General features: G+C 39.9%; 3 protein-coding genes across 6 annotated transcripts; 2 read left to right on the top strand and 1 right to left on the bottom strand.

Moving 5' to 3' along the window:
- The first annotated feature begins 6,987 nt into the window (after nt 1–6,987).
- Nucleotides 6,988–12,184, top strand: LOC112202386 (protein SUPPRESSOR OF K(+) TRANSPORT GROWTH DEFECT 1). 2 transcript variants are annotated; one of them, XM_024343384.2, is made up of 8 exons: nt 6,992–7,760; nt 8,311–8,416; nt 9,744–9,942; nt 10,739–10,807; nt 10,897–10,971; nt 11,097–11,195; nt 11,317–11,472; nt 11,812–12,184. In XM_024343384.2, exons 1-8 carry the CDS (start codon nt 7,289–7,291, stop codon nt 11,935–11,937), a joined length of 1,302 nt encoding a protein of 433 aa, XP_024199152.1. In that variant the 5' UTR covers nt 6,992–7,288; the 3' UTR covers nt 11,938–12,184. The 2 variants fall into 2 exon arrangements, with proteins under 2 accessions (XP_024199153.1, XP_024199152.1); XM_024343385.2 differs by lacking the exons at nt 9,744–9,942; nt 10,739–10,807; nt 10,897–10,971; ... (1 more) ...; nt 11,317–11,472; nt 11,812–12,184 and adding an exon at nt 9,664–9,730 and having other exon boundaries at nt 6,988–7,760.
- Nucleotides 12,185–12,345: 161 nt separating this feature from the next.
- Nucleotides 12,346–17,902, top strand: LOC112202385 (subtilisin-like serine-protease S). 2 transcript variants are annotated; one of them, XM_040506073.1, is made up of 11 exons: nt 12,346–12,487; nt 13,954–14,045; nt 14,152–14,246; nt 14,386–14,538; nt 14,617–14,728; nt 15,148–15,688; nt 15,785–15,879; nt 16,146–16,385; nt 16,535–16,649; nt 16,817–17,021; nt 17,144–17,902. In XM_040506073.1, the coding sequence occupies exons 2-11, from the start codon at nt 13,969–13,971 to the stop codon at nt 17,689–17,691; spliced, it is 2,181 nt and encodes a 726-aa protein (XP_040362007.1). In that variant the 5' UTR covers nt 12,346–12,487; nt 13,954–13,968; the 3' UTR covers nt 17,692–17,902. The 2 variants fall into 2 exon arrangements, with proteins under 2 accessions (XP_040362007.1, XP_024199151.1); XM_024343383.2 differs by having other exon boundaries at nt 12,346–12,690.
- On the bottom strand, nt 16,645–21,625 carry LOC112202384 (pentatricopeptide repeat-containing protein At2g27610). 2 transcript variants are annotated; one of them, XM_040506072.1, is made up of 3 exons: nt 20,358–21,625; nt 18,408–20,240; nt 16,645–17,003 (listed from the first exon to the last, which is right to left on the bottom strand). In XM_040506072.1, exons 1-2 carry the CDS (start codon nt 21,538–21,540, stop codon nt 18,928–18,930), a joined length of 2,496 nt encoding a protein of 831 aa, XP_040362006.1. In that variant the 5' UTR covers nt 21,541–21,625; the 3' UTR covers nt 16,645–17,003; nt 18,408–18,927. The 2 variants fall into 2 exon arrangements, with proteins under 2 accessions (XP_040362006.1, XP_024199147.1); XM_024343379.2 differs by having other exon boundaries at nt 18,408–21,625.
- Between the last annotated feature and the right edge of the window lie 4,652 nt (nt 21,626–26,277).

Raw genomic sequence — 26,277 nt, 5'->3', positions numbered from 1 at the left:
GCGTGGCCACTTGCCTTTGGGCCTCGGCCTTTTCCTTGGGCTCTTGTTCACGCTCTCTGTTCGCTTTGTAAAGATCCGCCAGTGCCAGCTCATATAGAGAGGCGAGGTCTTGGCCTGGCAGGCGGCTACTACTTGGGTTTGTCTCACCGCCGGGGTTGACCGGGGTGGTGAATAACGCGCGGTTGATGCCTACCGCTGGGTTGGTGGGTTGGGGAATGGCGGATTGATCTGCCTGCTCTTCAGCGTTCCCCCCGCTATCGTTAGTCATGGTGATTGTGGCGGGATGACCTTTTGTTCAAGGATTCACACAGACGGCGCCAATGTTAATGCTCAAGTCCGGCGGTAGCCGAATCCTTGTTTAACGCGGGTCCGATGGGCGGACCGTTACTCCGAGGATTAGATGATCTTCGTTTACTGCAACACGAGAGACAGGGCGTCAGAGGGAGACCGCGTTGGGCGGTCTTCACTTCTCCGATGCCTAAGTCAGTCACTGTATATGTGCAGCATAAAAATAAATGAGTAGTAATTGCGTAATTAATGAGGAGAGAGGAGAGAACCTTTTATAGTTGAGGAAGAGGTTGATCTTCTTCTTGTTTCCGATGTGGGACTGATGTGCTTCGATTCCCAGCGTCTGGAGCTTCTGATGTTATCTTGACGCGGCGCGTGGCGGCGCGTCAGCTGTGATCTGGGGGCGGTCCAGGGCTCAAGCGGTAGCCTGCCTGGCCGTGCCTTCGCAGGTCACCCCTTTGGTGGGAGTCGGTACCTCTGGCGGTACAATGAGCGTGGCTCATTATAGCTAATTATGCTCGTTCTGGCACATGTAGGTACAGATACAAACACTTGGTAAGATTCGGAACCATCAAGTTCCCCTTTCTTTCCTCGATTTTAGGCTCAATACATTCAAAACAACTCTTCCACATATTGAGAAGTTTCTGTTTCACTCTGCATGTTCGAGATGGAGCGAATTTCTTGACCTGCAACTGGACTCGATCCAATCAGCTCCCTCAGCTCTCTTTCCTGTTGAAATCCACAAGAGAAACTCACCTTTTTTATTAGTCTTTGGTGAGTATCATCTTTTCCATAAAACTCTATATATTTTTGGTTGTTATTACGAATTCTTGAAGATTATGAACTTGTCACTGCTGTTGTTGGTATCTTGCTGCCTTAATTTTGATTTCTCATCCATTCTAATGTCTAGGGATTCTGCTAGGTCATGGCTACACCTTGAGTATTAGAATCGTATTTGGTTTAAAGGTTATTTGTTGTTTGTAGCTGTCCAAATATCATGTTTCAATGCATTATGTCATCGAGCTACAGAACCTGCCCATATAGTATTAGAAAGTAACTTGAGCTATAGATCATTAGGAGCATTAGACATGCCTCTTAAGTGTGTTGGGTTAGCTTCGACTGGCCATATTAGGTACCAAAAGAACTTTGAGCAAAAGAGCAACTTTCTGCAGTTTTTCACTTTTCGGTACATTCTGACCTAGTTGCATTTATTCCAAAACTGGTGCTAAATCGCTCAGAATTTGGGATCAGTTTCTTCTATAGAAATATGGTAGACACATAGATGAACATTCCGGATTTTGAATTACCTCAAAATAATTTTTCTAGAATTAGTTATGAATTTTTGAAAAAGGTGTACAGAAGCTGGTATTTCTGGAAAGAATCTGCACATTGTTTTACTTTAGCCTTTAAAACCTTTACTCTTTGTTTGGTTTCACTTGAAATTCAATAACCATTTCAATCTTACTGAGTTGGTTGTCAAGCCATCCTTCTTTCAAAATTTCTCAAGAATTTACCTCAAGTATTTTGAACAATTCCGTGACCCTTGACAACTCCTTTAAAACTCTGTTTTCAGTTTTCAGCAACTTGTCTTTTAAAAAGTGTTCTTACCCCCCTCTTCCTAACAACAAACTCCTTATTGGAACCCAAATGGTCTGGTTATTAGTTAGTAATTAGGTTAAGGGAAATGTTTTCTTCGGAGAGTATTGAGAGTGAATAGCTAGCCTAGTTTATCGTTATTAACGTCGCTTATTGATCTAGGCTCGATACTGTGGTGGAATCTTGTGAAGTTGGTGGTTGCTACAAGGTTGCATTGAGGCCAAGTGCTGCAAGAGAAAGCTCGAGTTCCAAGTAGGGGATGCCTTTAACTCTATCTATGCTTTTCTTGCATATATTATGTTTTATATGAGGCCTCTTTCATGTTTTGGAAATTATCTGTTTTTACAACTTGAAATGGTTTGCGTGGATTGGATTGATGTGTTGGCAATTGATGGGGATGTAAGGAGAGGTCTGTTCCTCCTTGAGCCACTGGTGGTGGGCAGTGTGCACCATGCCCTTGTTATTGAATACCCCCCTTTGTCTCTAGCCTTGTGATTATTGAATTCCAGAAAGTGATTGGCTAGATGGACGGTTGTGATGGAAGTGTGAAAGATGATCAATTACCGTGGGATTGTAATTACGTAGTGACGATCACGTGGAATCGCAAACCGGTTTTTATCTATTACTTTTTCTCAAAACGATAAATCATATTTTTAAACTTAGATATAGGGGCGGGCATGGGCAATGACTGGATGTAGGAGCCTAACCCCTACTTTAGTTTGTTTTGCAGGCTGTTGTTGTCGAAACTTGGGTACGGAGGATATTAATCCTTGGAGGCCAAAATGTGTTTTGTTTAAAGTTTGTTTTTATTTGGCTTATTCGATCTCGTGAAATTTTTGTAACGTTATGTATGGTTGATGATGCGTGTGATTGCTTACCACCAAAGTGGAACCCTAGGGTTAGAACCTCTATTTGAGTTTAGGTCCTAGTGGGCTAGACCTAGAAGACTCACGTAACTTACCATTCAATGAACTTAATGCAAACTTGGGCTAAGAACTAAAAAATGACATAGGTTCTAAAACTCAACACAACACCACCTTCCTTTCCTCTTCCTCGCGTAGTTCGTAATCTTGTGGTTACAAGCCAAGCCCACTATACGAGCCTAAGAATTTCGGGCTTATAGATATCTTGTTTTCCAACCTAAAGGCCTTGTCTCTTTGAGGAATTCTAGGCCCAAAACACTTACTCCAAGTGTTGCGGGTGTAGGGTTCCTTGGGGAGGCGGCGCTGTGGCAATCCGGTTTCTGGGTCCCCACATCCCTGATCTGCACCTGCCTTCTAGCCCGGCGCATATTCACCACATGTTGCGGCAGAAAAGAGTCAGGAATGGTCCGGGGAACCTGGGCTTGGAAAACTAGGGTTTGGCCATTTGCCAAAACCCTAGTTGTAGTAGCACTTGTTTCCGGCCCTCCACTCATCACCGCCAAGGCTGACGGCGGCTCCACCGTCCCCACTGGTCCCTACTCATCCTCCATCAACTCAGGCCCGGAGCATGGCAATCCCACATGGGTAACAAAACCACAACGACTACATCGCCCAAACAACTTTTCGTATTTGAACTGCACCACAAACTGGACCTCATCCTCAACCCAGAAGCGACGCCTGAGCAGCAATGGCGTCGTATAGGCGTTCTCTATTCTGATACGCAGCACCCTGGTCCGGAAAGCCGTCCGGTCGAACTCTATGAACTCCTCGATCGTGCTACCTGTCAGGCGCATGATCTTTTCGGATCTAAACGCCGGAGGAACTCCCATCAACGTCATCCAATACGATGACTTCTACAACGGTACTGACAGCACCAGGCTCACTCCATCATACTCTTCCAAAGCGATCAGATGTCGATTGAAACCCCAAGGGCCGCCCTTCCAAACCCTAGCCTTGTCCATTGGATCTGAAAATGAAATCAGGACACGATCATCTTCTCCAGCTTCTTCGACATGAAGAGTTCCATTAACCCTCCACGCAGACCTGAACATTCCCATGAACGACCGGCGTGTATACTCCCTTGCAGTCAATAGTTTTCCAAGCATGAAAACTTCCGGTTGTCGCAGTCCCTTGGACGGACACAGGTCAACACCGTTTCCCTTCTACAATAGCAAGGGAGGAGGCAAGTCTTGCTGCCATTGCATCAACAGAGGCCATTCTTTGTTGAAAAGTTTTTTCTCACAGACGCAAACCCTAACCCTAGGAGAGAGTTTGTGGCTTCTTGATTTTGGGGTAGTGTATCACATTGCTGCCTTGGTATTAAACATTTGGGAGTTCAGAATATTGTGTGTTGGAAAGATCCTCTTAACATTAATGACCTCATTGTCAAAGTTTAGAAAAAACTTGCAGGTTGGAAATCTCATACTCTCTCAAGAGGTGGTAAGTTAGCTTTGTTAAAATCTAATTTGACTGGCATGCCAAACCATATTTTATCTTGTTTTAAGTGTCCTAAACGTCTTTCTGATACTTTGAATAAGGAGTTTAGATCTTTCTTTTGGGGTAATTCACAACCTCATATTGATTGGAATCAAGTCTGTTTACCTAAGTCTAAAGGAGGATTAGGAGTAAGGCAACCTAATATCTTTAATAAAGCTGCTTTAGCTAAGCTTGGTTGAAATTTTTTTAACTAAACTAGAGAATTGGTGGGTTCAACTAGTTACAAAAAAGTATATTAAGCATAACCACTTCTTCACAGTCCAAAAAAAAGCTTCGAATTCTTTAGCTTGGAAAGGAATTCTTGATGCAAGAAATCTTCTGTATGACGGAATAAGATGGATTGTAGGAGATGGTCACTCTATTTTTTTCTGGTCTTTTAATTGGGTTCTACCTTTTCCTTTGTTCTTAACTATTCCAGACTCTCAAAGATTTCAGTTGAATTGGTCTTTAATAGTTGCTAATTTTATTCATTACATGGCTTGGGATAAAGAAGCTTTGCAACACATTCTTCCTCCAGATGTTGTAGAGATGATTATAGCTATCCCTCTATCTATTCATCCTACTCCTGATAATTTTGTTTGAGGACCTATAAGTTCAGGGAAGTTTACAATAAAATATGCATCTTGGATTCAATCTCAAAATGTTCCCAATCACTCTAGAACTTCTCTGTTGAATAAGATGTGGAAGTTAAATATACCTCCAAAAGTTAAGATTTTTGTTTGGTCTTTAATAAAAACAAGAGACAAAAATTTTACTTATAATCACAATATTTCTCCATTGTGTCCATTTTGTTCTACAGATGTAGAATCTATTGATCATTTGTTTATGAAGTATCAATTCGCCATTCAGGTTTGGTTCTCTACTCCTTCTCCTAGGCCTTTTAATTGGAACAACTTTTTTATAACATGGATTGATCATATAAGATTCCTTCTTCTGCTGATCATCTTTCCTTAATCTTATTGACTGCTTGGTCTATTTGGAATTGTAGAAATAAGTTAGTTTTTTAGAATGTTGCTCCTATCCCATCTAAATGTGTCTGTCAAGCATCTATAATCCGATCCAATTATCTTCAGGCTAATCCTAAGAGTACTCATCCTAAAGTATGAAGACACTTTCATATTAAATAGCAACCTCCTAACTCTGAACAGGTTAAATTGAACTTTGATGGTTCTGTTAGAGATGAAAATGCTACGATTGGTTTTGTTATTCGTAATGCATATGGCAATCCTTTGTTCGCTGCTAACAGGAAACTAGGCAATGCTAATGTTCTTGTGGCTGAAGCAATTGCTTTAAGAGATGGTCTACATATTGCTCTTCTGCATCATTATTCAAATATTGTTGTTGAAGGCGATTCCAAGCTGCTAATTGATTGTATCCAAGGCAGATGTGAAGTCCCATGGAGAATTAAGCTGATGATCAAGGATATCAAGCAACTAGCACAGCAATTTGAGGCCATCATATTTAGGCATATTTATAGAGAGGCGGATTTTGTGGCAGATCATCTAGCATCTTTAGTTCATAATTCGCAGAACAATTCAGTTTGGTTTTTCTGTCTTCCCCTTTATGTGTCCCCAGCGTTCCAGTTTTTGAATCAAACACAAATCGGGTGCCAATATATTCATCACAAACCATAATAGGCCATTACATACCCTTCCGCTGTCATTACAAGACAGACAAGAAGCTAGTGGTAGTACCCACAAGTGGTACGTACATATAGTCCTACTCATTGTACATTTAAATACGTAGAGATAGCGGATATCCTTCTTCGGTACTACTCTAGAGATTTTGTGCTTTAATTTTTTATTTATTTTTCTGTCATAAAAAAAAAGGAGCAAAATACATGTCATTCTCAGAATTAGAGACTTTTGAAATAAGCACAGTGTATTCATTCTTGAAACAAAGTACCCTAAACCGTAAAATCATTTATCAACATAGAATTCAGCACCTCCTAGAAAGATTGATAGAATGTATCTTGAAAATCATCATGTCTAGGGGCTTTCAAAGCTCCGAAATCAAACTCAGCATGTTTGAACTCTTCAATTGCATCAATTACTTTAATTCCAACATTATCTAAAACTCCACGCCACACCCTAGGGCCATCAAAAGTGTAAAGTTGTTGGAAAGAGTCCCAAAAACCAGTAGCTAAAATTGTTAATCCTGGAGATCTTTATTCCTTTTTCTTCTTTGAATAATGAATAGTACAGAAGTGAAAGAAATCTCATTATCACCGCATTGAAACCATCTCACCCTTAATCTCTGGTGCCAATATATTTCTTCCCTAGTAGAGGCTAGTCCAAACTCCAAAGTTCATCCAACTGATGAACAATAGCTTCCATCCTCCCTCTATGAACATTGTAAAAGACTCACTATTACGCAAAGCAATAATTCCAATAGGAGAGAATCAATTGTCATGGTCAAGCCATTCTTAAATATATGTTCTATATTTTATTTTTATTTATCTAATACATTATACTTAAGATTACACTACAATTAGTAGTATCCCTTGAAACAAATCTCTAATCTTTTATTTACAAAGCGGAGATTTATGTCACTGCACCATCAAACTTCAAACAGGTTAATAAAACTCCAACGAGAAGAGTTAAATCTCTTTTTGGTAAAAAAATTAAAAAAAAAAAAAAAAATTCACTTGGTCTAAAGAGAGAAGGAGCGGAACCTTCCCCTTCCAAAAACCATTTTGGCATTCCAATTTCCAAACGCGTCCTCGTCCTCTTCCGCTTCCTCTTCCTCTTCCTCTTCCTCTCGTCTTCTAATTCGCCCAGAGCCAAACTAGTCCCGATTCCTCTCATACCCAACCAAACCCAGTATGATCTAGGGTTTCTCCACTTCAGAACCACCCTCCGATCCCCGATTCTTCAAACCCTAGACGACCCTCCTCCTCCTCCTCCTCCTCTTCCCCTTTTTCCAATTCCAATTTTCAAATTCAAATTCGATCGCAGCGATTCCCAATATATGTGATCACAGAGATGTATAGCAATTTCAAAGAGCAGGCTATAGAGTACGTGAAGCAAGCCGTCCATGAAGACAACAATGGAAACTACGCAAAGGCCTTTCCTTTGTACATGAACGCTCTCGAGTACTTCAAGACCCACCTCAAGTACGAGAAGAACCCTAAGATCAAGGAGGCTATTACCCAGAAATTCACCGAGTACTTGCGCCGGGCCGAGGAGATTCGGGCCGTTTTGGACGACGGCGGGCCCGGCCCGGCCTCCAACGGCGACGCGGCGGTCGCGACCAGGCCCAAGACCAAGCCCAAGGACGGGGAAGGCGGCGACGGGGAGGATCCGGAGCAGGCCAAGCTCCGGGCTGGGCTTAATTCGGCGATTATTAGGGAAAAGCCCAATGTCAAGTGGAATGATGTGGCGGGTCTCGAGAGCGCCAAGCAGGCTTTGCAAGAGGCCGTGATATTGCCCGTCAAGTTCCCTCAGTTCTTTACTGGTTAGTTTGCTTCTGAAAATGGGTTCGTTTCGCTTTGTTGTGTTGGTGTGTTTTGAAATGTTTCCTTTTGTTTTAGTTTACTGTGTGAAACTCGGGTGAAAGGTTACAGCTTTAGGATTTTGGAGCTGGTTTTGATTGTGCTGTTGTTTACTGAAAGCTATAAACGTTGCAATTGCTTGCATGGTTTGTATTGTAATGATTTTTGTGCAGCATTTATTAGGCCGGTATTGCTTTAATGGGGAAAGTCATAGATAGTATAGCAGTTTCGCCATCAAAGTTTATTTGCTCTCTAGTAGTGTCAGGGTAATGGGAAGGCTTAAGTTGCTAATAGACTGACTATATGAGTTTGCAAAAGGGAAAGTGTTTTGTTATCCAACTTAGGAGATATGGTTGCTTTCTGAAGCAAGAATTCAGTTGTATCACTTTCTTATATATGGCAACTGCTCTATTATGATTACTATATTTGTCATGTTGAGGAGCTATTTCTCTTAGTACTTCTGTAATTTTGGGTTATTCATGGAAGCTAATGTATACCTACTTAATTTTTTAGGCAAGAGACGACCATGGAGGGCTTTTCTATTGTATGGTCCTCCTGGAACTGGAAAGTCTTACTTGGCCAAGGCTGTTGCAACTGAAGCTGACTCCACATTTTTCAGGTATATATCCGTCACTGTGCTATGAGTTAATATAACCGACTATTAGAAAATATTAGCTCTAAGTTAATATCTGCTTGCTAGGGAAACAACACCACTGTCCGATGCTGGTTCTTTTATAATTTTAGATTTTTTTGTTTTTGTGTTTGTGCATTTGTGGCTTTGTTTGTCTCAGTGTAAAGAGCATAGTACTGCTCATGATTGGACATCTGATATGTTGTGCTTTGTTGATCCATTTTGTTGAATGGAAAGCACATGACCATAAAGAGGTGATAAGGTAGTGCATTCAGGTAATTGGCTAGTATAGTAAGGTAATGCTTTCAGGTAATTGGCTAGTACCTTACTCATATTGTCTCTTCTCTTTTATAGTCACCGAGGGCTCTTAATTTGATTGCCGGAGTTCCCCATCTTTGCACTGTTCTTAGTCTTGTTCTGAGACATGTGCATAATTAGGGTTTAGAGCATTGCCTTTCGTATTTTTGTACTGGGGGAGTAACATTATTTTAGAGCTTCACTCCTTCCCCAAATTCCCAAACATGAATTTGGGGACAGCTCTAGTCCCTCCCCAAATTTGGTAAACCGAGTTGAATGCATTTCTCCCCAGACTCTCAAACTGCTATATTTTACAAAGAAACGACTCTTACTCCCAGGGAATGCTTTTGAAAATTTGAAGCCGACTCGGATAAGATTATTGGCTGGAAACCACGGTTGACAGCAATTTAGGTACTTTGTGAATGAAAATTTAATTTTGAAGAAGACCTAGATCAAATAATAGGCCAAGGACAAGTTATGGAGTGGGTATTGGATATATGTTAATTTGAAGCAGACCTTGATCACTTGTCGAAGGGCATGACATTTAAGTTCACCAACTGAAAGTGAATTTGAAATGCGTTAGCAATGATGAATATTAGCCAAAACTAGACTCAAGTACTTAAGGATTTCAAGAAAACGGAGGGTTTGTGGTGTCTTGTTGCACTTTTGTGGCGGTTATGTTCGTAGAGGGAAAAGATCTTAGGACAGCTACCCCCCAAATTCAACCTGTTTATAACAGATATAAGAAATGTAGAGGGAAAGTGGTGTAGATGCTCTTATTAGTCAGCTTTGTTTACTGCTGAGTAAAATTAGAAGTAAGAACTTGACCCAGATATATTGGGAATGCGCTTTTGGATTATCTCTACCTTTTTATTTCCATGTAAATATCTCTTCTTGATCATTTATACACCTCCCCTTTGTTGTGTGTATGATTACAGGCCAATAAGATGGCAATTATTTTGTCCTTTTCCTGGCAATTCTGGGTTCTAATCTGTAACATTCTTTTATCTTCGGCCAGTATTTCCTCTTCAGACCTGGTTTCAAAGTGGATGGGTGAGAGTGAGAAGCTAGTTTCAAACCTTTTCCAAATGGCTCGAGATAGTGCCCCATCCATCATCTTTGTTGATGAAATAGATTCCTTATGTGGGACGCGTGGAGAAGGCAATGAGAGTGAAGCTTCTAGACGAATCAAGACAGAACTTCTTGTGCAGATGCAGGTATATATTTGTTTTGTGGAAAGTAGGGGAGTAGTTCTTAAGGTCAAACATTGAATTTTATGAATTTACTTCTGGTCATCACTTTGAAATAGGCTTGGAAAGTTTCTGGAAAAGGAATAAACTTAAGTTTTAACTATGATGTGAAAATCTATTGTTCATCATCTCCCAATTTTTTTCATATACTGTATTTTGTACTATGCTTGTCTTTGCCTTTTTTTAATTTATGTTCTTACACATATGGAGTTATTCTCTATCAAGTTCTCATATAAGGGACAATTGCCCTGCCGTTTCTCGTACCTCTATTGAAACAGAATGGTTTCATGTTCCTTACAGAAAGTGAGATGTAATTCTCATATTGTCTGATAGTAAAAAAGAGGTCCTCACATGTGGTCTTATCTAAGGACCTTATTTGAGAGTTAGTTCCTTGGCTTGAGAAAAAAAGGACAAAGTAATAGAGTATGCAAGAACAAGAATATACTCATGTTTTGCTTGTTTTCTCAAAATGAATGTGACTTTCCTTCCTTTGTCCTTCTTCCAATTTTGTCATTCAATGGAGTTCAATCTTTGGTATGCTGTCATGTAGACTGAGCTATGCATGGTCATTTATGGTGTATAAATGGATCACATAGAAAGTTAACGATAAGTAATTCATTAACTACCTGCTTTAGAGCTGCATCACTTCTGGCTTGTGTATGGTCTATAACTCTTGAGTTAATGAAAGGATTTATGCCAATTAAATCGATGATGCATAAGAAGTCTTAATAATTTACTGAACCTTTTATCTCATATGCTTCAGGGTGTGGGAACCAATGACCAAAAAGTTCTTGTTCTTGCAGCGACAAATACTCCCTATGCATTAGACCAGGTAAGGAGAAACATTATATGTAAGCTTGTTCGCATTGGTCTTAAATATAGAGTTATTTTATAGCCTTGGCTAACCACTGGTAACTACAGGCCATTCGAAGACGTTTTGACAAGCGTATTTACATTCCCCTTCCAGATGTAAAGGCTCGACAGCATATGTTCAAAGTACTGGCCCTTTATTTTTTTCATCCTTTTTCTTTGAAGTAATCAAATAAGTGTTTTAGTTTTGCAGTAAGTGATTCTGTGTATTCGGAAAGTTTGTTCTGCTTTTAATTTTATAATCTGAACAGGTCCACTTGGGAGATACTCCTCACAACTTGACAGAAAGTGATTTTGAAAGCTTAGCGTTCAAAACTGAGGGATTTTCGGGTTCAGATATTTCTGTTTGTGTAAGCAGAAAGCATTTATATTCTTATCCTGTCTTTTATTAGTATACCTTAAATTATGGTTATGAGAATTACTTGTTACATTGACTGTTTTGATTTTCTTGTTCGGTTTTGAATTTGGCAGGTCAAGGATGTTCTTTTTGAACCTGTACGCAAAACACAAGATGCCATGTTCTTTTTCAAGAATTCTGATAATATGTTCATACCTTGTGGACCAAAGCAACCGGGTGCGGTCCAAATCACCATGCAGGAGTTGGCAGCTCAAGGACTAGCTTCACAGGTATGTATTGTTTTTGATTCAGATGGATGTTGCTGTTGGTGACTTGAATACCTGTTGTGGTTTAATATTCTGGTCTTGCCCATTGTGACTTTGTTTACAGTTTTGTGGGCCCTTTGTATTCATGATGATTATCAAGTCATTGAAAATCTTATATCTTCTTTATTTATTCGAACAGGCATATTTCACTCCAATAAGTATTAATATGACATCTGATCTCTATTGTATGATTTATATATAATGAATCCATATGAGAAGGAACAATTTCTATGTTAATGTAAAATGATTTTCACTTTTTAACAATATCGTATTAATTAGTTCTTGCTTATTAATGCCATACAGATCCTTCCACCTCCCATCACAAAAACAGATTTTGATAAGGTACTTGCTAGACAGAGGCCTACTGTGAGCAAAGGGGACCTTGAAGTCCATGAAAGGTTCACGAAAGAATTTGGAGAGGAAGGGTGATGAATTTTCTGTATCAATATCACATTGATCCACACTAGCCATCAGTGCAATTGCCGTGATTAGCATGTATTAGTGTTGGATCTAATGGACTAAATACTCTACATTAGTTTCTTCAATGTGGAAGGTGATATGACTTCCCTTTTTCTGTATTGAAATGGAAATATTGGTGTTTGATATCGAGTTGCTTCTTTTCAACTTCTGTAAAGTACAGTTTAACATATATTTTATCAAGTGTTGATACATCAAATAATGTTTGTCGCTCACATTGGTAGCTTCTCGAAACAGTAGTTGACCAACCATTATCTGGTTAGATTGCAAGTGCTTTGTCTTGTGTTACTTCCCTCGATGACTGTTTATCAGTTCTTCATGTGTATTTTTTATGGATAGATTCATGATGCATGTTGTGTATTTCAGGATTGGATGTGCCTCTGATTCTCCTGTATAGATCTAGGCTGTTGAGTCATACAGATCTGTTTTTTTCCCCTCCGCTCCCCCAAAATGGAAAGAAACTTGGGTGTTGGGCAAAATATGCCCGTTCCTCGCATAATGGGTATGGCGACCCTCAAATTTTATATATTTCTATACCAATTCTCCAAGGAACGGTATATTACCTTCCCAATGAAGTGCTATTTGACGACTCCCTCTCCATTTTAGCTCTCTTTTTCCCCTAATTTCTGAATCAGGTCATGCTAAGCTATATGGCTGGCCTATGAATTCAAACGTTGAGCTTTACAGCTATATCATACCGTCCCAGTTAAGCTCGCTACTTGTAATGTTTCAGCTATGTTTGTTTTTCTATTTTGTTTATCATTGTTTCATCATCACTATGTGGGAAAGTAGTGACATTTGTAAGACATAATCACAAAAGTATTGGATCTAACTGTTGTTGTGTTGTATGAGAACCGCATTTAATTGAGTTTGTTTAAGCATATACCTAGTACTTCTTCTATTATAGTCTCCTAACAGGTAAGAATTTCTAAAACAAAATTCAATTGCCCGGCACCATTGTCCAAAACTGACCATGTCTTTGGCCCTTCTGGGTCATTTTTGAAGTTTTCTCATAGAAGCAACAAAAGCCGGCTCTAACATTTATAAATCTGATTGTGTGAAGATTATGAGCATACTTTAACGAAACATCCATAAAAAGCCGGCGGCTCCATATATGCTTTGTTTGAGCTATAAAATGAGAATGTAACCGGCATAAGATCCTTACGATTCTGTACTCTGATTTCGATCATTTGATCATTATGGTTTCTGGTTATATCCTGAAACTTACTGTTGTCCTCACTCTTCTCTTGCTCCTTAGACTTTCTTTGGCCCATGGAGCCACTGCTGACACAAAGGTAATGAAGGAGAGGATCTACAGTCCTCTGGTTTACAGTTCATGCATCACGGTGTTAGAGAGCCAACATTTGTTCTCACTCTTTTAGAAATAAAACAGAGTACTATGAACACTTCTCCGAAAGATTCTTGCATTCGTATGGAGAAGCGTAGTTAACGAGCTATTATAGCAATGTTTATCTGTGCTCCTTCAGAAAGAGTGTAAGAATACAAGTCGGAAGTGTGAATAATATTCCCCCTAACATAACCCGCAAAACAAGGTCATATGTTGTCAATTACTACAAAGAATCTACTTGTGGTACTCAGGTTAAAAGAGTAGCATTGGGTTCCATGTACTTCAAGCAGGGTGAATCTCAACGCTGCAAGTTCTGGCCATGCGTGGCTGTCGCATTTGTAGTTTCATTTTATGTTATTACTTTACTTTTTAATCAAATGAGTAAAGATCGTTCATTGTAAGATTGAAATCAGTCACAAGTGGTTTTGATATGGTATGAAAAAATTTCTAGTAGTAAAATAGCTGCAACCACCTATTAGTATGGACTACAACTTTTTCTCCCTTGGATAATCCAAGTATAAGCAGAATAAAAAACCCCAACTCCCACCCCACCTAATTAATATAGTGAACTATATGTGCATGATTTAAATTCAAATTCCATTTTCCTTTTCATTTTGCAGCACTATATTGTTTACATGGGGCACCACTCGCACACCAACTCGGAATCTGTCATCAGAGCTAACCATGAGATTCTTGCTTCAGTCACCGGCAGGTAGGACACTAATTTGACTACTTTATGCAGCTATATCATCTCTCTCAGTTTCGAGGTTTTTGCAGATTGTTATAGCATAATATTATTTACTTGGAATAATTTTCAGTACCGGTGGACAAGAAGCAGCACTTAACCATTACAGTAAAAGTTTCCAAGGCTTCTCAGCCAAGCTTACACCAGATCAAGCTCAGCAACTTGCTGGTAATTGTGACTTATATTATTCTGTTCTACAAAACTAGAAACTCCTTACACTAAAAAACATAAGAAAAAATGGTAATTTATCAGAACATCTTTCGTTCTCTTACCATTTCTCGAGTTGACTTATGTTCATGTATTACAGAACATGATTTGGTTATTTCGGTGTTTGAGAGCAAGACAAACAAACTGAGCACAACACATTCCTGGGATTTTCTAGGCGTAGACGCTACTCCTAATTACAATCAAATGCCAATGGGTTCCAAATCCAATGTCATTGTTGGTGTAATTGACAGTGGTACATAACTATCTATAGCTTGTTTTTCCTCTCATCTGTCTCTTCTCGTATTCTCTCATGATTATATATGTTCTACAGGAGTTTGGCCAGAGTCAGAGAGCTTCAATGATGAAGGATTAGGACCTGTGCCAGCTAAATTCAGAGGAGAGTGTGTTACTGGTCAGAATTTTACATTGGCCAACTGCAACAGGTACCCTACACGTCCTAGAAATATAATTCATCTTATAACTCTTACACAGACCAACAAAAAAATAATAATAATAATAATAATTATCGGTCCCTAAATTTTCACACTAGTCTCACTTACACTCTCAAATCCCTACCGTGACACCGTCCATTATTTTGTCAACTCCGGCAACCATTCCCTCCAGTCGACGAAATAGTGGATAGTAGGGCTTTTAGGAGGTAAACTGCAACAAAATAAAAGTGAAGGTGTAAAATGACAGTAGTATGAAAAGTTGGGGTTTGCTGAAAATAAGCCTGGATAGAAATAAATACACATTAACTGTATAATGGCTTGAAAAGTTGACAGTACGAGTGAACAATGTTTGATAATGTATGTTCAGACTTCAGACTCTAAACGTCTAACAATTGGTTTTCTATTTGCAGAAAAATCATAGGCTCTCGCTTCTATTATCATGGATTTGAAGTAGAAAATGGGCCACTTGAGTCCTTTGCACCTCTTCCTTTCTTCAGATCAGCTCGAGATGCTGATGGACATGGGAGTCACACTGCCTCCACGATAGCTGGATCCACAGTAACTAATGTCAGCTTCTTGGGAATGGCCACAGGAACTGCAAGAGGCGGTGCAGAAAGTGCCAGACTTGCTATCTACAAGGCATGTTGGTTCGGCTTGTGTAGTGATGCAGACCTTCTTTCAGCTCTGGATGATGCCATTGGTGATGGTGTCGATATTCTGTCCCTTTCCCTTGGTCCTGATCCTCCACAGCCAACATATTTTGAAGATGCAGTCTCCATTGGAGCTTTCCATGCATTCCAGAAAGGAATACTTGTTTCTGCATCAGCAGGGAACTCTGGTTTCCCCAGTACTGCATGCAATGTAGCTCCCTGGATTCTCACTATTGCTGCAAGCACTTTGGATAGAGAATTCCATTCAAACGTTTATCTGGGAAATTCACAAATACTAAAGGTGTAGTTGGCATCAAATATTGCAGCAGCCTGTAATGATCAGTCACATAAAACCACACATGCAACTGACCTTTGGCTATAAATTTTGTGATTTCAGGGTTCCTCTTTAAACCCACTAAAGATGGATAAGTCTTACAGTTTGATTGCTGCAAGTGTTGCAGCTGCCCCTGGAGTCACAGCAAAGAATGCAAGGTAATTTTCCTTTTCACTCATTTGATGCTTCCACACACACACTCAAAACAGGCTCCTTAGCACCAACAATAAAAATAAATAAATAAATAAATAATAAAAAAGCACATGTTTCGATGTTGTGCTAATAATACTTCCAATCTGTATTCAAATTTCAAATTTTTTTTTTTTTTATTTGGTTGAATATGAATTTCGATATTCAACCTAATATATCTAATATGACTTAACACGTTAAGGTCTTAAAACTGTCTGTTTATTTCTTTTATCAGCTTCTGCAAGGACAAAACTCTAAATGCAAGCTTAATTAAGGGAAAAATCGTTGTGTGCACCTTTGAGACATTTACCGACAACCGAAGGGAAAAAAGTATAGTTGTAAGACAAGGTGGTGGTGTAGGAATGATTCTTGTGGATCCATTTCTCAAAGATGTTGGCTTTGAGTTTGTCATCCCGGCCACCCTAATTGGTCAAGAAGAAGCAGCACAGCTTCAAGCATACATGACAACAGAGAAGTGAGTTTTCTAAGCTTGCTTGCCCTATATCTGCAGTGGCAGCAATGAAAAGTAAATAAATTGAAAGTTACGGATATCCAACAATTCAGTGTCACAAGCCATTTAGAAGGTCAAAATTGATAAGATATTTGACTGTATTTTTGTTTCAGGTACCCAGTTGCTAGAATCTCACAAACGACAACAATTCTGAAAACTAAACCTGCACCTGAGATGGCAGTGTTCTCCTCCATGGGGCCAAATATCATAACCCCAGACATTATCAAAGTAAGTTCTATCAAAATTTTCATTTATCTCCTCAAATAAATCCAAAATAGATAAAGTTTATTATTAATGCTCCAATATGGATAAAGGCCATGATCAGTGCTATGTCCTAGATTAAATGTACAACTGAATTTCCTAATCATAGCCAACTGTGCAACTTCGTGTTGCAGCCAGATATTACAGGACCTGGGGTGAATATCTTAGCAGCATGGTCTCCGGTCTCAACTACACCCACAGCAGAAAGGTCTGTCAATTATAACATCATTTCTGGCACCTCGATGTCTTGTCCACATGTATCTGCAGTTGCAGCAACTTTGAAATCATACCGACCTTCCTGGAGTCCAGCAGCCATAATGTCTGCAATAATGACAACATGTCAGTATAGTTGAAAACGTTTTAGTAATATATTCAACTAGCTGAATACAAGATTTTTCTGACTGACTGAAATAATCTCAACTAGCTTTGTATTCAAATATTTCTTTCATATGTTGTTGCAGCAACAACTCTAGACAACAACAAACGCCCTATTGGGAGAGATCCAAATGGCACCCCTACCACACCTTTTGACTACGGATCTGGACACATTAACCCAGTTGCAGCAATTGATCCTGGACTTGTATATGATTTTGATTCCCATGACATAATCGACTTTCTCTGCAGCACTGGGGCTAGCACTCTGCAACTGAAAAACCTCACGGGTAATCTAGTTTATTGCCAGAAGCCTTCTATACCTTCCTACAATTTTAACTACCCTTCCATTGGCGTGTCAAAAATGAGTGGAAGGCTATCTGTTCAGCGTACAGTTACTTATTACGGCAAAGGCCCAACGGTATATGCTGCATATGTAGACTACCCAGCAGGTGTAAATGTTACAGTAACACCAGCTAAGCTCAAGTTTACAAATACCGGGGAAAAGATGTCTTTCTGTGTTGATTTCACCCCCCTCAAGAATAGTAATGGAAGCTTTGTGTTTGGAGCTCTGACATGGAGTAATGGTATTCAGAAGGTTAGGAGTCCTATTGGTCTTAATGTGCTTTCAACATAGACACAAAAGCCCTTCAACATGTTTCAGATTATCACAAGATGATTGCATTTGTCAATTGTCATCCAAAGCTATGAAGTGAAATGTATTTGTGTATTAGATCAAAAGTTAATTGTTACTTCCTAGACTTTCATTTCGAAAACTACTCATTAAATATCTCCATCCCTTTCATTTATAAGTGGCATGCTGAAATAGAGAGCCAAAGAGTACAACACTAGAGAGAAAGTTAAGCATCTCATTAGCTTTATGAAACATGCAAGTTATCTTATTAGTTATCGATGATATGTTGTCCTCGTACTTTAGCGTTCTAGGTACGGTCAGTGAAGTAAAATTTCATGGTTTTTTTTCCCAATTAGCAGTTTCATCTATGACCCAGTTCGTCAACCTCACCTGACTGCTTTAACAACTATAACAGAAGTTTTCAATTGATCTATATCTTTTCCATGGACTGTGAAGGAAATGCAAGGTCCAATACCTAAAAATGTTCATTAGGTTTATCATAATACTCACACATGAAATTTCTCAAACGTGTTATGTAGCCATGTAGGTGCAACTTAGGGAAAAAAAAGGACTCAAAGGTTCCATATACTCATGGCTTTAAGTTTTCAATTCAGTTTATGAAGAAAATTAAACTGTTAATGCATTAGTAGCACATCAGAAACGAAATAGTCGTATAGCATAAATAATCCTCAAAATATTAAATTCATACTCTCACATACCTCACAAACAGGAGTGGTGGTGATAAAATTTCCCGACTTCATGGACCAACCAAGGACCTCGTATGCTACCCAGAATGAATTTTCCACGAGACTGTTAATTGGTACTGTCACATGCCTTGCAAATTGGAGTGCTGGCAAATAACTCCAGACCACATGAACCAACCAACTACCATTGGAGATAAATTGTCACCAAAGAGAAAAATTTATCCCAGGATGGTCCATGAGACTGTTGATCTTGTCATCTTTGAAAATTTAAAACCTTGGTATACAACTCTTCTTTATCAGGAAATACATTGGGTTCTCGCACACCACATAAATCTAAGTACAGCTGCAAGTTGGTGGCATGACTTAAATTTTGCATGGTAAGTTAAGAATAAACTTCTCATGCTACAATCTGTGTTTTCCCCTGATGAAATAAGAGGCTAGAAGTCATGCAGCTGCTTTGTTTGAAGGTGTTCTTGATCACTTGCACGAGAAACCCTTCCAAACTTATTGTTAAATCCTTTTCCCCAATGGGGTCTCACCAATAATCTCCACAAGAGCATAAACCACCCTTGAAGTGGTGGTATCGATTTGAATCTCTGACAACTATATCCCTCGCTTCTATCACGGAAATTAATTTAATAACAGTGTGACAGTCTCCACATACCCTAAGATTTTTCAAAATCTGGATAGAAGATCCTGGAGGTTTGGCAATCAATCCAAAAGCAATGGCCAACCTCTCACTGTGTTGATAAAGAAAGGTTGCTTTGTGTTCCTCTTCAACATCATGGAGCACATAGTTTGTATCAGGCTGATAACCCATATCCTTCAATCGGTTATTCAACTCATCAAGTTTTGAGTATATACGGTCTGACATGGGATGTGAAACATCACCGGCCAAGAATGTATAGGTCTTGTTCTTCACCTCAATCCAGCTATACCCAGGTTGCTTTTTCACTTTTCTTTCATCCATCAACTTCCTCACTTTGTCTCTCTCTTGCCAGTTTCCAGCTGCAGCATAAATATTTGACAACAGAACATAAGCAGCGGAGTCTTGGGGCTGAAGTGAAATGAGATTTTCTGCTGCGAGTTTTCCCAGCTCTAAGTTACGGTGAACACGGCAAGCACCCAAGAGAGCTCGCCACACATTTGCATCTGCAGTGAAGGGCATGCTGTTTATAAGATTCATCGCTTTTTCAAGCTTTCCGGCTCGGCTGTACAGATCAACCATACAAGAATAGTGCTCCATTGTAGGATCAATATTGTAATCTTGGACCATAATATTGAAAAATCTTTTACCTTCATCTACTAAGCCTGCATGAGTACAGGCAGAGATGATGAGAATGAATGTTATCCCATCAATTTCCAAATTTTGTCTACGCATCTCCTCAAATACTTCAAGAACCTTATTCCCCTGACCATGTTGTGCATATCCAGAGATCATAGAGTTCCACGAAACTAAGTCTCTCTCACCTTGTCTCTTGAAAACTTCATTTGCACTTTCAATATTCCCCATCTTTGCATACATGGTGACAAGAGCACTACTTAGACACAAAGTATTGGTCAACCTGAGTTTAATTGAGCAAGCATGAAATTGCTTCCCCTGCTCCACTGTTGCTGAAGGTCCAGCGCAAGCATTAATGATACTAGACAAAGTAAACTCGTTAGGTTTGACCCCTTTTCTTGTCAACTGGAGGAAAATTTTAATAGCTCCCACGGTGTCTTCTATTTGAGCATATCCAGCAAGCATTGCTGACCATGCTACAATGTCCTTCTCGTCAATCGTTTGGAAAACTTTTTCAGCTTCAGGAACATTTCCCGTCTTAACATAAGCGTCTATGAGTGAAGTTCCTACAGAAGGTGACTTCTCATAATTAGTTTTTATAACTTGTGCATGTACTTGGAATATAGATATAGAAGGGTGGGCCATAATGATGGCAGAATAAGTGAAATCATTTGGTCTAACACCTTCTCTGCTCATTTTACAGAATAACTTCACTCCTTTCTCTGTTCCACCATTCTGCAGGTACCCACTGATCATGGCCGTCCAAGTTACTACACTTTGAACACCTTGCATCATGGAGAACATATTATAAGCATCGTCCATTTCACTGCACTTACTGTAAGCCACCAGGATTGCTGTTTCAATATTGCGATGGGATGCCAACCCACTCTTCAAAACACGGCAATGTAGCTGTCTTGCAAAACCCAATTCTTCATAGTTAGCACATAACTTGATAACAGTAACAAATATCGGTTGCGTGAACTTAATACCCGAAAGCCCCATCTGATTAAACATTTCAAAAGCTTCCAACTCAAGCCCATTCGTAACATAACCTGCAACCAAGCTATTCCATGTAACCTCATCTCTACTTGCCATACTATCAAAAACAGCTCTAGCCTCACTAACCATCCCTGACTTTAAATACATGTTAATCAACGAATTGCACAAGAATGTAATCGCCACATAACCGTTCTTTACAACCACGGCATGAACCTGCTTTCCCTTCTCAACCAACCCGTCATCTGCCAAAACTCCAAGCACAGCCACATACGTAAACGGGTTCGGCTTATTTCCTTCCATTTGCATCTGCGAAAACAACTCCAACGCCTGGTCATTCAAGCCGTTTCTTGCGCAACCCGAAATCAATGAAGTCCATGACACTACATTCGTCTCCCTCATCTCATCAAAGACTCTCCTCCCCTCCACAACACCCTCGGTTTTCATATACATATCGACAAGAGAGGTCCCAACACTAACATCTTCCCCAAGCCCGGACTTGACACACTGACAATGCACTTGTCTACCCACAGCTTGATCACACAAGGTTCCACAAGCCTTGACCACAGAAGACAGAACCGACCCATTGACCGGTAGACCGGCCCGGGAAGCACCCAGAAAGAGGTTGATGGCTTCATGGTTGCGGTCATTGCGAGTGTACTCGAAGAGTAAGTGGGTGTATTCTAAGGGGTCTCTGTGGGGAGTTTTATCGAACAAGTGGTGTGCATTTATAGTGTTGCTGGGTTTGGACGAGAAGGGAATGGGGTGAGAGTGAGAAAGACGTTTGGTATGAGAGGAAAGGTGGGTTTGAGTGAGAGCTCGCTTTGTGTAAGAGATTGCAAGGCTCCTCAAACCGGGCTTTGCGGTCATGCTCTCAAAGTCTTTCGTTTTGGTCTGAACCAAGATTGGGGGAGCAACTATTTAAGAGGATGTATTAAATTTGAATTTGTGTGGATTTTTTTTACCCGTTTTAATTCCTTGGAGAGTCACTACTCACTACAAATATATTTTAGGGGAATGTAAATTTCATTCCCCATATTTTATCACTTACAGTTTTGCTTTGTGTAAATAGTAAATATGATGTAACCGAAAATGTTCCCCTACTGACCAGGGATTGTGTGGTCACTCACCGTCCGATTTCATGAAATCGGACGGTTGACAACTAAGTGATGAGATCTGTGGTGAGAGTTGTCAACCGTCCGATTGAAATCGGACGGTGAGTGACCACACAATCCCTGGTCAGCTGCTGACCAGGGGAATGGGACTGATGATGTAACACAATAGCAATATAGCTTTTGAGTTGGAATAAGAGAAAATAAAACAGGTTTAGGCAGAGAGAGAAATCCTAGGGTTTAGCAGAGTGTAGCGACGTCGGAAGTTTATAGAAAGTGAGAAACAAAATGAAAAAGAAAGCAAGAGTTGAGATTAAAGAAAGTGCTCCTTTGTGTGGTTCTGGAACCATTGACCTACGGTTGCAGGTTAACATAGTGACGACAAATCTTCTCGTCGCGAGTTGTGGCAACACAGGGCATTGGGTGTGCATTGCCGACCAATGTGATTTTAGATTGAAGGTGAAAGAGGTCAGTGGTGTCTTTTGACCGCAGTTTAGTGGTGATGCCAGTAGTTCCGCCGATGTTGGGACAACGAGGCGATCTCGGTTTGATTGTCTAGCAAGGCGGTTCGACGTGATCGACGGCGGGGAGACAAATTGAGGTCAAGTGTGTTGGGGCAGATTAATGTTTGAGGTTTGCTAGAGCTTGCTATGATTTTTTGGTTTGTTCAAGTCTAATCGGTGCACTATGGGCAGATGGACGGGATGACTGTCAGAGGTCATAACGGCAACGGCAGCAGGTTGGCAACAGGGGTGTGTTTCTGCCAACCTTTTTTTTATTGGGTGAATTTCTAAGCCATGTGGGTTCAACCTATTCTGAGCCCTTTTTGAGTGAGTTTGATTCTTCTAGAATTGGGTCAGGTTGGAGGGTGCTTGACACCCTCATTCATTACTTAGTGCTTTGGGCTGGCATGACCCGAGAGTTTGACCTCCTTGGGTAATGTTGGGCTTTTTACCGTCTACAAAGTGTCAGTCATAATTTAGATCATGATTATATGGAATTGGTAAATATCCCGAGTTGGATCGGAGAAACCGGCTTGTGGATGAGGATTTGGCTCCTATTTGTTTGATGGGACGTGGCTTTATGTTTTGTAGCAGTCTAGGGCTGGGCGTTTGAGGCCAATAACCCAAGAAACCGACGGTTCGGGTAGGGCTTTTCTTTGTTTTTTAACGAGCCGGGCTAAGACCGAATCGAAATTGCATACTTCGGGTCGGTCTCGGTTTCTAACATCTCTAAGTTCGGGTAACCCAAACCGACCCGATACTTAATCCTTGTATACGTGTCAGTGTACCATTGGTTACTAGTTAGCCCTAAACCCCGAGTCTAACACGACCTCAGGTCCTCAGCCTTCATTTTTCGATTTTTCCAATTTCTAATTTCTCTAGTTCTCCTCATTCAGTCAAACACGAACTGACTAACCCAATTTCTTCCTTAATCGAGTCGAGCGAGTTATTGACCACAATTTCTTCCGCAATCTAACAACCAATTTAATTTCTTCCTTCATTCCACTTCTATTCTCGGATTCCCTCAATCAAGTCAAGGATGGCCTCGCCTGATGCGACAGCAAGGTCTGCAACAAGCATGGCTTCGGGGGGCGCCGAAAACGCTATAATTCCGGCAATTTCATCGACAGAAGCGAGCCAATCCAATCCAGGAAGTTTAGCAGCTCTACCACCTATTGACCCAAAAGGGAAAGGGAAGAGGAAGAAGGGTGACAAGCCTACAAAGTTTCGATCCGAGGTTTGGTTGCACTTTGAGAAGATTGAGAAGCCTGTGTTCGAAACAGTTGATGGGAAGATGCAGCAGGTTCGAACCATCACCCGTGCTCAATGTAAGTACTACTCAACCGATTTGGCTTGTTATTCATATGACAATGGGACTAGTTCTCTTAGAAGACACATTCAAGATGTGTGTAAGAAGTATCCGGGTAGGGCTGACATAGAGAAAGGGCAAACGCTATTGGGTAGTGATGAGAGTGTAAGTGTTAGTGGTGAACCTAGTTTAACTGTTAAATTGTGGTCGTAGGATCGGTGTAGGACAGCTGCAGTTGAGATGATTGTGATGGATGAATTGCCATTTAGAGCAATTGAAAGGAAGGGTTTTAGGCATTTTTGTTCAGTGGCTATCTCGAAGTGGGAGATTCCATCTAGAAAAACAATAGTGAAACAGTTTTTGAAGATGTATGATGCAAAAAAGCTAGAGTTGAGGAAGGAATTGCAAAGCCATAGTGTGTGTTTAACCACTGATACATGGACATCAGTGCAAAACATAAACTACATGGTGCTAACTGCACACTTTATAGATTATGGATGGAGCATGCACAAAAGAATTCTCAACTTTTGTATAATTAGTAATCATTTGGGGAATAGTATAGGGAAGCTTATTGAAACATGCTTGATTCAATGGGGGTATCGAGAGGGTTTTGACATTAGTGTTGATAATGTGAGGAAGAAAATGGTGAATTGGTCAAAGCCGCCAGTTTTAGGAGGTAAGTTTTTGCATGTGAGGTGTTGGGCTCACATCCTCAATCTCATTGTGAGATCAGGACTCATAATGTTAGATAGGTCAGTGGGTTCGATTAGAAATGCAGTTAAGTATGTTAGGAGCAGTTCATCGAGGCTTGAGGTGTTCAAGAAGTGTGTTGAGAAAGAGAAGATGGAATCTAAGAAAATATGCGTCTTAGATGTCCCAACTAGGTGGAATTCAACATTTATTATGTTGGAGATTCCCCTAGAGCTTAAGAAAGCCTTTGATAGGATGGCTGACGAAGAGGACAGCAAGTACGACAACTATTTTGATGAACCTGAACCTGAAGACCATGATGGGGAAGAGGATGGTTTTGTAGTGGTTGATCCAAAGTCCAGAAAAAGGATTGGACCACCAAATGACTTTAATTGGGAGAAAGCTGGAATATTTGTGCAGTTCTTAAAAGTCTTCTATGAGGTAACCTTGAGGGTTAGTGCATCAAACAAGCCTACCTCACATCGAGCATTCCATGACATTGTAAGCATTAAAGCTAAGATAGAGGACTTGTTTGAGAGAGATGAAGAAGATTTTGAGCATGAAGCACACAGAACCCTTCAGCAATTGGCTATGAAGATGAAAGCCAAGTTTATGAAGTACTTTGCGAAGCTTAAGGACATAAACCAGCTTCTTTTGGTAGCTCTGGTGCTGGATCCTAGGTATAAGCTTAGGAACTTTGGCAGTACTTGTAGGGATATGCTTGGATATGATGCATTGCAAGTTAACACTAGGCCAATAATTCAATCAGACGACAGTTTTTCACTGTCGTCAGGATGTTGTTGTCTATCTCAATGTCGTCTGATACATGAATCATACAATACCATGAAACTGTCGTCTGATAAAGTTTAGCACAACAGCAGCTGCTTACATGGCTGTTGTTTGAACACCAGAAAGAACAACATCAACGAGTATCTTAACTCTTGTACAAATTAATTTCAGACAACAGCTGCTAGAGGAGAGAAACTTGTGAAGAACAGTCAGAAAACATTGGTTTGTAAATAAACTGTTGTCTGAATGAAGCTTGTACATCATATGAATAGCTGTTTACTATTGACTGAATACAAACAAGACAACAAAAAATTGAAGATAGTATTGTCTGTTTGTATTTGATTGTACAATAAGTTTCTTAAAAAACTGTCGTTTGAGTTTTTAACAGACAATGGTTTTGATGTAGAGTCTTGTTGTGCTGAAATGGCTCCAACAATTAGTTTTGCTATCCATTTAGTTGTGTTAACTCTCTTGGACAATTGTTTTTACTTAGTTGAGAGTGGTATGAAAGTGACTTATATTTTACTGAAAGCAACTTTGATACATATAATAAACTCCAATAGATCCAACAAAAACAATTTCATAAAACATTAATCCATTCCATTAGCTTAACAAGCTCTCAAAATTCATAAGGTTTACATTATGATAAAGAATAATACAATTTGCTGGGTGTTCCAAGCTTGATCTCCCAATGACTGCACATTGCCTTTCATTTCCACCATCTCAGTTCAAAGCCTTGAGAAATTTGATACAAAACTTCTCCGAAGTGGTTGATCTGCAAACAATAGCAAAGATGTTCTTGCGTACTGAAAAGTAAAGATAGAGTAGATCTTTACTCCTGCCCTTAATCGCAACATCTTTGATACTGCCCTTAATGCATGATACATGTGATAGGTTTATTTTCTTGCGTACTGAAAAGTAAAGATAGAAAAAGAAATGCAAGTTTGATATAATGGAAAAGTAATTAAATCTCGATATAATGTCTGATAGACCATACATAAACTGATAGACCATTGCTGCATGCAATGAAGGCTTTTATTTATGGTAGCAGGTCCATTCACTTGAACTTCAAAGAATAGACACCAAAGAGTTATTCAATTTTATAGCACATGACAATGAGGAAAAGTGTCTATACTTACCCCAGAAAGAAAACATACTACCCTATCAAATTGTCCACATTTCCACTTCGTTGTAGCAAAACTAA

Source organism: Rosa chinensis, chromosome 5 (assembly GCF_002994745.2).
Source record: "Rosa chinensis cultivar Old Blush chromosome 5, RchiOBHm-V2, whole genome shotgun sequence".
NCBI classification, from domain to species: domain Eukaryota; kingdom Viridiplantae; phylum Streptophyta; class Magnoliopsida; order Rosales; family Rosaceae; genus Rosa; species Rosa chinensis.
This window is presented reverse-complemented; position numbering and strand designations above follow the sequence as displayed.